Source organism: Hydra vulgaris, chromosome 01 (genome assembly GCF_038396675.1).
Source record: "Hydra vulgaris chromosome 01, alternate assembly HydraT2T_AEP".
NCBI classification, from domain to species: domain Eukaryota; kingdom Metazoa; phylum Cnidaria; class Hydrozoa; order Anthoathecata; family Hydridae; genus Hydra; species Hydra vulgaris.
The window spans coordinates 55,413,583-55,424,836 of record NC_088920.1 but is presented as its reverse complement, the minus strand read 5'-3'; the positions used below and the strand labels follow the sequence as shown (position 1 = coordinate 55,424,836).

Sequence of the window (11,254 nt, the reverse complement as noted above, 5' to 3'; positions counted from 1 at the left end):
ATATATATATATATATATATATATATATATATATATATATATATATATATATATATATATATATATATATATATATATATATATATATATATATATATATATATTGGGCCGATATTACTCCTAGAAACATTTTTTTTCGAGAATTGCACTTGTGGTAAATATATTTTAATGATGCTTTTATGTGCCTTTTAGCATAACTATTAAGTACGTCTGAGACACAAAAATAATCTAAAATTTGAGTTTTGCTTAGTTTACTTTAGTTCACAATTATTGTTAAAAAAAAAAGAAATATTTAATATTATTGCAATGGTTAGGTTATTTAAAAATATATTTACACTATACATATTACTGAAAGCAAGAATTAACGTTTATACAGATGACTTACGGACGTCTGTGTCCGCTGTGTTGAAGCAAAACGATTTATTGTTAATGCAAAGTCAATGCTCTCAGCAAGCTCACATTCAATTAAAATTATTATCAATCCAAAAAGACATTGTTTTGCCATTGTTAACAGGAATGTAAACAATGGTTTGTTGTTATCAAGTTTTCTATTTCTATTTTAATAAACAAAGAGTTTTGTAATGAGAATCTTATATCTTGAGGCAGTTGACTGACTTAGGGAGCGCGGGAGACAGCTTGCCCCCTCCCCCTCCCCTCCCCTATGCCATATGCTGAATCCGCCACTGATTTATATATTATGTTAGATAACTATGAATATATTAATTATAATAATATAAGAGAATCTAAAAGTTATCTAATTTTCATAAAGTTATCTAATTTATGAAAATTAGATAACTTTTAGATTCTCTTACGAAAGTATAGGTTAGACTTTATACAGTATGCCAATCCTTTTTGATATTTTTTTATTGATTGTATTTATATGGGCTTTCCAAGAAATCTTTTATTCAATAATTATCCAAGAAAGTTAATGGTTTCAATTCTTTTAAGGTGTATATTATCATTTTTTGTAATCGTTACATATTTTGTTTATTATTTTTCTGCTGCTTGGAATGAAACAAGATATATTTTGTTTTTTCTGTAAAAAAAGATATATATATATATTTATATATTTACTTTAAACCAAATGTTTAGGTTTTCAAGGTCATTGTTCACAGCTTCATAGAGATCTTTGATTGATGTTAATGATTAAAACAAATTTGTGTCATCAGCAAAGATTATTGCATCGCGTTTTTTTAGGGATTGTGGAAAGTTGTTAATATAATTTAAAATTAAAAGAGGACCAAGTAAAGAACCTTGAGGAACTCCGCATTTTTTCTAGTAAATGAGAATGTTTATTATTGTTCACAATATGTTCACATTGTTGTCTGTTGCACAGGTATAATTTAAACCAATCAAGAGTTGTATTTTTTATCCCGTGTTTTTCTTTCTTTTTTATTAAGATACCATGATTAATCGTGTCAAACGCTTTTGATAGATCTATAAAAGCTGCTGATACAAAACTTTTATCATTTAAAAACCGATTTGTTTTTTATTCAAGAATTTGTTTTGAACTAGATATTCATATAATCTATTTTAGATTATTCGTTCAATTTTTTAGAAAAAGTATTGAATAGTATTGTAGTTATTTATTAAAACTGGTTTTAATAAGGTTTTAATTATCTGGTACAATTTCTGTTTTAATTGATGATTTGAATATTTCGAAAATAGATTTGCGTATCTCCGAAAAAACATTAACAACAGTGTTACTGCAAATGTCATCTATACTTATTTGTTGTCATCGAGACTTGTTTGTTGTCATCAAGATTGTTTGTTGTCATCGAGACTTGTTTAGTTTTATCGATTTTATTGTATTTTTGAGTTCATTAATTTTTAGTGCTTTAAGTGTTGGTTTTTTGTTGACATTAGTCAGATAAGTTTCATATGAGTTGTTTGGACTGTGGATTTTTGAAACCAAATTTGGACCTATGTTAACAAAAACTGTTATACTTTCCTGAAACTGCATTATTGTTGTCTTTATCATACTTCACTCTTTTATTACAGTTCAATCATTTATGACAGTTTTAGTAGGTAAACTATTTGATTTGCATTTTTTGATTCCAATCAATACTTTTGTAAGTATTTTTAATATCACCATTTGAGTTATTCTATTTTAGTAATAACTTTTCTTTGAACTTTTTAAAATTTTTTGAATCGTTTGTAAAATCGTTTGTAGGTTCGCCTCATTTCTATTTTTTAAGTCTTAGTATAAGCAACCTTAACGCAGTGGTAAGTACGTATGCCTCAGAAGTTAGAGATCCATGGTTCAATGACAAGTTCTACAACATCGGTAAGAAAGGAGGAGTGGACTTCCTTCCAAATGCTTTGACGTAGCGCTCTGTGATAAGACAGTAACGGCTTCTTGGGGTACCTAAAACAATAATAAGAAAGAAAGCTTACAAATATATAGTTTTTTGTTTAAAGACGTTATCAAGGAAAGACGTAATCCAAGGGCTTTTTAAATATTTTTTTGTCAAAAAAAAGTCCTCAAAACTACAATTCACCCGACTAAATTGTGTCAAAAACCCGACTAGCAAACTAAGTTTCTCAAAACACCAAGTCGTAATCACGTGGCTATATCGCGAAATCAAAAGTAACCATATTGAATTGGCGGAAAACAAATTATACTTTCTTAAGTCGAGAAAATATTATTTAACAATAACTTTAAGTCCTATAATTACTTTGAAAGTTAATTAAAAGAAACAGCGAGAAGATGTCTACAAAACATAAGTTTTTTAGATGATTATACTTTGTTTTTACATACTTTTAAATTTCTATTAAAATAAAATGATACCTTACATTGCTGTCTGCATATTATTTTGATTATTTTGGTTAGGTATAAAAAAGTTCTGATATTTCGATATTCATTTACCAATACTAAATTAAAATGTAAATTTATGGGAACACACCAGTAATAAAGTGTGTCGATCAAACATAAACATTAGAATATTTAGGAGACCATTGCTTGCTACATGTACTACTTACTACAGCACGATTTGTCGTATTCTACCACTTTCTTTGAATCACTTAATCTTCAGGAAGACTAAAGTTCTTGACTTTTTTTTATGTTGCTAGAGCAACCTTCTGTACAACAACTTTTTGGTATCTTTTTAAAAATTTACTCATCAAATTGCTATAGATTTTTTTTTTGTTTTCCTCCAACTCAAAATGGTAATTTTAAAACAATACTCTTAATAAAGTGTGACACCGTCTGGATGGATAACTTAAAAATTACCGTCTTTGGAGGTGGGGGGTGTTGCACCCACTCCTTCCCCTCCGTAAAATCACTTCTGATTGCAATGACTGAAGTTGAGATTACTCGGTTTGACTTATTAACAATTTGGAAGATGAAATGTTGAAGCATCTCGTCAAAAAAAAGTTTATTATTGACATATTTGTCATATTGTAAACAATTTATATTTATGTCCCCAATATAAATTTTTTTTTTGATTATTGTTGTTTTTTATAAAAATTTGTTTTAAATGATTGGAAAATTTTAAGAAATCACAGTTAGTCGATAAGATGTGGAGGCCAGCACATTTTTTGGTTTGTTACGAGCTATTTTAATCGTATAAACTTCACTACCAGCATCTGAGATCTCTCTCTCTCTCTCTCTCTCTCTCTCTCTCTCTCTCTCTCTCTCTATATATATATATATATATATATATATATATATATATATATATATATATATATATATATATATATATATATATATATATATATATATATATTTCTAAAAAACAAGAAGGATTAAGATCGGCGTTATTTATTAAAAATGATTTTTCAGTTTTAAATTGTTATATTTTGATTTTTTTTTTTAATTTTTTGTTAAAAAAAGTTAAATTTTTGTTTTTTGTTTTTTCTTAAATATTCTATAAATTCATACAATAAGATAGTTAAGATAAAAATCGTTATACTATAAATATTAAAAAGTGTAACAAAATATTAAAAATAATAATTTTTTTTTTAAAATTTAGAAAATATTAAATAACGTTAAAAAGTATAACAAAATATACAGGTATAAAAATAAAAACAAAAAAAAGGACGCGGAGACTCGCAGAATACCTTCAGGTCTTATCATCGAGAACCGCTCGTGAATTTTAAGTACATTACAATTAACACGAAATGTAAAAAACAATGTAGTAATAATTAGTAATAATTAACAAGAACATAAATTTTGTAAGAATATATAAACAAAATTGGTATAAAGAAATTCTTAAGAAATTCTTTTATATATAAATACCAAAATATTTTGAAAAGTACTGTTTTCATCAACACATAAGATGTGGATCAGATATACTATTATATATTACCTTAAGTAATAAGCTTCATATTCATTTTCAGAAGAATTTAAAAATGTAAAAATATGTCTTCAAAAGATAAAATAATTTCTTTTAGTTTTTTTTGAATGAAAGATAATTCCATTCATGGGAAGAATCAAAATTTTTCGAAACTTTTTTGTTCCAAAGAAAAGCTTCTCGATATGAAATACATGACTTTCCAAAATCAGTTAGAAAAAAAAGTTGCCGAATCAGGTTATTATTACTTAAGTTATATATATTTTTATCTTTTAAGGTAAATAAATTATGAAAAGAAACAGGAGATGCATTGGTTTTACATTTGTACATAAAACAAAGTATATTAAAAATATTCAGTTGATAAATATTAAAAATTTTCATTTGAAATAATAATGGTTTGGCATGAGCAAATCGACCTTTATAACTGATTAGACGAGCAACATGCTTCCGCTGACGATAAAGATGTAGCAGTTTAGATTTATTATTTTCATACGCAATATACGCAAGCGATCGAACGTGCTTTATCTTCTTGCAAATAAATTTAAAAAGTTTATTAAAAAAATAAAAAAATAAATTTAAAAATGGATCTTACAATGGAAAGTATAGAACAGTTAATTGACTTTTGGAAAAACATAAAAACACAATAGTTGAAGAAAGTCATAAGCTATTAAAAGAATTAGAAAAAAGTTTTACTGCAATTAACGGGTGATGCGGAAGTTATCGGACAAAATAAAAACGTCAATAACTTATTTATAAATAAAAAAACTACTATTATATTTTTTTTAAATAAAGCATTTATCTTTTAATAAAAATATATTATTTTTTATATGAAAAAGCACCACCATTTGCAATTGATCTCAATTTTGCTCTGACGCCTTTCATATGCGACTGTAAAAAGTTTAAATCAATATCTTGTAGTTTTAGTTTAATGCGATCAATCAAAACTTGCTCTGTTGAAGCTTGCCAATCTCCCTCGTAAACCTTCTGTGCCAAATGTCCCCAAAAATTTTCAATTGATCGTGCTTGAGGCACATTTGGGGGATTGGATTCTTTATCAACGTAATAGACATATTGGTCCATCCAATTTAGAGAATCTTTAGAATAATGAGAACTTGCTAAATCTGGCCAAAATAAATAGTTAAAGTCTCCATGATACTTGTGAATAAATGGAAGAAGTCGTTTTTCTAAACATTCCTTAATATAGATTGATGAATTGATCGCTATAGCCTTGGAAGTGCGAAACAATGGCTCGAAACAATATACCACGGTCAGATATGGCTATCCACATTAATCGTTTTTTTGGAAATTTCTCTTTTCCTATAAAACGAACACTTTCTGGGCATTTCTTTTTGTTGTTTGTGTAGTATCAAGAATTTCCAGGCATGTTGTCTCCTGCAAAACAAAAGTATTTTTCGTCATCGATGACTTGAAGCGATTTTGTGTTATAGAGTTGGTTAACTAGTTTCCTGCTTCTTTTCTTTGCCTTTATTTGTTGTTCTATAGTGTATTTTGGAGTCTTTTTACGCTTTCTATATTTAATATTCATTTTTTTTAACTGACGACCAATTGTCGATTGATTTACACCGAATTTAATACCTATTTTTCTCTGACTGACCCCTTTTCGATTGTTGACAAGTCTCGTTAATTCGGCTTTCTTTTCTCTAGTACAGGATGTCGGACGACCAGGGTGCTTTCTATCAGAAAACGATTGAACAGTTTCAAGTCTTTTTAGGTTATCATATATTGTACTTTGAGCAAATCCTTCCTTTTCAAAATAATTTACGATTATTTTTTTTTTATATTAGGTTTATTTACAAAAAACATTTTTAGTCGCTTTCGAAAAGATTCTCGTTCAGCTGCATTTAACCTCATTTTAAATAATTGTGTTTCAAATAATAAAGTTTATATTTTATAGAACGTTTATGCCTACGCATAAAACCACAAAAACTAATTATTATGCTCAAATAATGAAATCAAATAATCAAATAATGATTTGTCCGATAACTTCCGCATCACCCGTTACGACTGCTAATTTAAAAATTATTACCGAAAGATTTAACAAACTTAAAACAGACATTATAAATAGTTCAGCAAAAATTATTAGTATTACAAAAGCTTTGGAGATATCTAATCAAAAGATATCGTCCTTAGAAAACGAGTTAAATAATATTAAAAAATCTATTCATGTTAACGATGAAATAGTCGCATCAAAATTTGAAAAAGTAAAAGAGCAAACAAAGAAAGTAAGTAGTCAGAAAAAAACGCTGTAAATAAAATAAACAACAAGTTAAGGGAAATAGAAGATCGATCGAGAAGAAATAACCTAAGGATAACTGGAATAAAAGAAAGTGAACACGAAAGCTGGGAAAAAAGTGAGTTAAAAGTTTTAAAACTGTTTGAGGAGACGGTTGAAATCAAAAATGTTAAAATTGAACGAGTACATAGAACCGGACCAAGAGATGCTAAAAAAAATAGAACATTCATTTTAAAACACCTAAACTATAAAGATAAGATTGTTGTAATGAAGAGATTTGTAAGGCTTAAAGGCATGAACATTTATATCCACGAGGATTTCTGTTACGAAACTGTTCCAATGCGAAAAGATTTAAGAGATAAAATGTTAAGAGAAAGAAAACAAGGAAAGTATGCGTTTATCTCCGACAAACTTATCATTCGTGAATGGGCAGAAAAGAAAATTGACGCAAAAAATCGCCAAGTATAAATTAATTTTTTATTTTTTAATACTTAATATTTTATGGGATATTTTTAATTTTTTTATTCTTCAAATTATAAACTTAATATTTTTAAATAAATGTATCATTTATATTTATCTTAAGCTTAAATTCTTACCGAAATTCTTTTATTTCTATATTTAAAAACTGAAAAATAGACTCAAAACATGCAAATAATTCTGAGTTTAATTCTTTTGATTTATTTCAAACAATAAACAATGAAACTGATTCAATTTATTTTAGTAAAGCAGGTGCTTTGTTAAACAATTGTATTTATTTTTATAACAATGGACTAAAAGAATTTCTTGAGCAAGATTGCTTAAATGTGTTACATTTTAACATAAGAAGTTTAAAAAAGATTTTTGAAAATTTTAAGAATAATATTGAGGAAACTTTAAATATTTTTAACGTTATATGCCTGACAGAAACTTGGTGTAGTTCTGACAAGGCTATATCTAACTCGAATCTTCACCTGCCAGGTTTAATCCTGTTTCTTTAGCACGTAAAACAAAAAAACGAGGCGGTGGAGTACTTTTTTATGTAAGTGAAGGAATGCGGTTTATAAATAGGCCTGACATGAGTATTTCTGATGCCGATAAAGAGGTTTAACAATTGATATTTTAGCCAAAAAAACTAAAAATATACTTTTAAGTTGCTGTTATCGCCCACCATCTGGTGAAATAAATTGTTTCAAGCATTAAAATATCACGTAAATTCCAAAATTAATAGTTTTTATAATGATTTATTTGAAATCGGTGCCATTACGCTAATTAATAAACCAACAAGAATTTCTTTAATAGATAATATTATGACAACAGACACTTTTAATGAATCTCTTAAAAAAGGGTTAATTAAAAATGATGTTTCAGATCATTTTCCTATCTTCTTTTCAATAAATACTGATATATAATTCCAAATAAAAAAACATGATTGATGAACAATTCCAAATAAAAAAACTAGTTATCCTTAAACGCTGTTTCAGTGAAGTAAATATTGCATCATTTAATGAACAACTATCATTACTACATTGGAAACATATAAATTTTTCGTCGGAAGCAAATTTGGTTTATAACTCATTCTTTAGAACATTCTATGAAGTTTATGATGCAAACTTTCCACAATACGAAGTTAACTTAAACAAAAAAAGCTTAAAGTCACCATGGATTACTAATGAACTCAGGAAATCATCCAAAGTTAAACAAAAATTGTATATAAAGTATTTAAAGTCAAAAACAGATAAAAATAAGGAAATTTATAAAAATTATGTAAAGCTTTTTGAAAGTCAAAAAAAAAACTTAAAAAAATACCATTCAAACTTATTAGAGAACTTTAAGAATAATGGTAAACGCACATGGCAAATTTTAAATGAAATTACTGGCAATCAAAAAATTAAAACATGCAACTTTCCAAAATTTATTAAAAACAATGATGATTTTTTATATAATCCCAAAAATATAGCAAATCAAATAAATAACTTTTTTGTAACTATTGGTCCAAATTTAGCAAAAAATGTTCCAATTATAACTAACACAAATGATTTTAATCTTCCGATAATTTCTATACTTAATAACTTTGAACTTTCCATTAAAGAGTTTGAATGTACTTACAAAATGCTAAAAATCAATAAAGCGATAGGCCCAGATCTAATAAATAGTAATGTTATAATCAGTTCTTACGAGATCATAAAAACTATACTCTTTCAGGTATTTAGTTGTTCAATAAAACAAGGTATATTTCCTAATCAAATTAAGATAGCCAAAGTTACACCAATATTTAAAGGGGGGAATTATAAAATATAACTAATTATCATCCAATTTCTGTACTTTCTGGTTTGTCAAAGATTTTTGAAAGGATTCTTTACAATAAAATTTATGATCAGCTTTCTAAAAATAAAATACTAAATACAACCCAATATGGGTTTAAAAAACATAATTCCACTGAACACGCAGTGCTTCATCTGACTAGAAATAATGCAGATTCGTTTGAAAAATCACAATTTACTCTTGCAGTGTTTATAGAACTATTAAAAGCCTTCGATACGATAAATCATGAGATTCTTATTAAAAAACTAGAAAATTATGGAATCTGTGGTAATTTTCTAAAATTACTTAAGAGCTATTTAAGCGATCGTAAACGGTATGTGCAAATTGATGTATCCTCTACAACAAATTTACTAGATATAACCTGTGGTGTCCCCCAAAGGTCTATACTAGGACCACTTCTTTTTCTCATTTATATCAATGATCTTTATAATGCTTCAAATTTAAAAACAGTAATGTTTGCTGATGACACAAACTTTTTTCTGTCTAGCAATAATATTATAACACTATTTAATGACATGAACATAGAGCTAATTAAAATTTCAAAATGGTTTAAGTCTAATAAGTTATTGATTAACATAGAAAAAACTAAATGGACTCTATTTCATCCAAAATCCAAAAAATATCTTTTGCCAAATGATATGCCTCAAATATATATAGATAATATTCAAATAAAACAATCAAAAGTTATACTTTTTCTTGGTGCTCTTAGTGATGAAAACCTTACGTGAAAAAATCATATTGAAACCTTGCGCAACAAAGTTTCAAAAAATATTGGAGTATTATATAAAGCGAGAAGTATTGTAAATAGACACGCATTAATTCAACTTTATTACTCACTTATTCAATGCCATCTAAATTATTCAAATATCGCATGGGGTAGTGGTTAAAAAAGTCAATTAGATCCTCTTTATCGGCAACAGAAGCATCTAGCTCGACTGATAAATTTTAAAGATCGTTTTACTCATGCAAAACCACTTTTATTCAAAATGAGTATTCTTAATATATACCAACTAAATGTTTTTAACACTCTTTACTTTATATTTAAATGTAAGATAAACTTAGCTCCAATACCTTTTCAAAATTTATATGCAATAAAGCCCAAAAACAAATATGATCTAAGAAATGACAATTTTATTTATCAACATTATTCGCATACAAATTTTGGAAGGGCTCTTATATCTTATCGCGGAGCTTATTTGTGGAACAAAATAGTTTTAAAAAATTTTGATTTATCACAAAGTTGGAATTTTTCTTTTTTCAAAAACAAACTGAAAAAAGTTATTTTCTCAATAGAAAATATTTTCGAGTTCTTCTGATCTCGTTTCTCTTTTATAAGTGTTATCTAAATGTAATTTAAAATATTTGTTTTTATTTTTTAATGTTTTGTTAATCGGCATTTTATTTGTATGAAGGTTTTCTTAAACGGTATTTATTAATTTAAAATATTTTATTTTATTTTTTATTGTTTTGTTAAACGGTATTTTATAATTGAGATACCTTATTTTATTTGTATGAAGGTTTTCTTAAACGGTATTTACTTTTCATTTTATATTTTTTTGAAATAGTTGGTTTATAATTTTTGTAATGTTAAACGGTTCTCGGTGACAGGATCTTACGATCCTCTTCGAGTTTCCGTGTTCTGCATATATTATGTACCAACGACATTTTTACCAGAGAGTATTGTTAAATGAACAGAAAAAAAAAAAGAAAAAAATTTTTTGGTTTTACCCCAGGCAATATTTGCATAATTTATATGGCAATAGATTAAAGAGAAATATAATTGTGTTAAACTGTGTTTATTTAAAAGCATTATTGCTTTGCACATTACTCCTATATTTTGAACAACTTTGTTGCACAACAAATCAATGTGATACTTCCAACTAAGGTTTTCATTTATATTGATTTCTAAAAAGTTAGTAGTTAGTTCTCTTTTTATTTGAATTTTGTTAATAAAAAGTAAAGGCATGACAGGAGGCAGTAGCTTTTTTTTAAGTTTGATGAAAAAGTATCCGTTTAGTTTTGTTTAACTTTAGAGGATTTTCCTAGTACTTTTGTGTTCCATGGTGACATTAAACTTTTAGTTTTTTTATTTTCTGTATGTTTTGTAAAATTGGCATCATGTATTTCATAAAACGTTTTAAAAAACGTATTATTCACTAAATTAGCGTCAGCAGAGGTATTTATTTGTTTCCGATGAAAATAATATTAAGATAAATTAAATCTTGTCATTCTGCGCGTTAAAAAATATCAGTATTTTTTATTATTATTATTGAATGTTGTAAGTTTATTGCTGCTATTAATCTTTTTATAGAACAAAATTCTCAAATATTTCAAGTTTTTAGAAAATTTTTGTTATAAAATAATTAATGTTTTTAATATAACTTAATACCGAAGTTATGTA

General features: G+C 26.6%; 1 protein-coding gene across 1 annotated transcript; it reads left to right on the top strand.

Annotated features, from left to right (window-relative positions):
• The first annotated feature begins 6,286 nt into the window (after window positions 1–6,286).
• On the top strand, window positions 6,287–7,020 carry LOC136074561 (uncharacterized). The gene is made up of 2 exons (XM_065786893.1): window positions 6,287–6,541; window positions 6,586–7,020. The coding sequence occupies exons 1-2, from the start codon at window positions 6,287–6,289 to the stop codon at window positions 7,018–7,020; spliced, it is 690 nt and encodes a 229-aa protein (XP_065642965.1).
• Window positions 7,021–11,254: the final 4,234 nt, after the last annotated feature.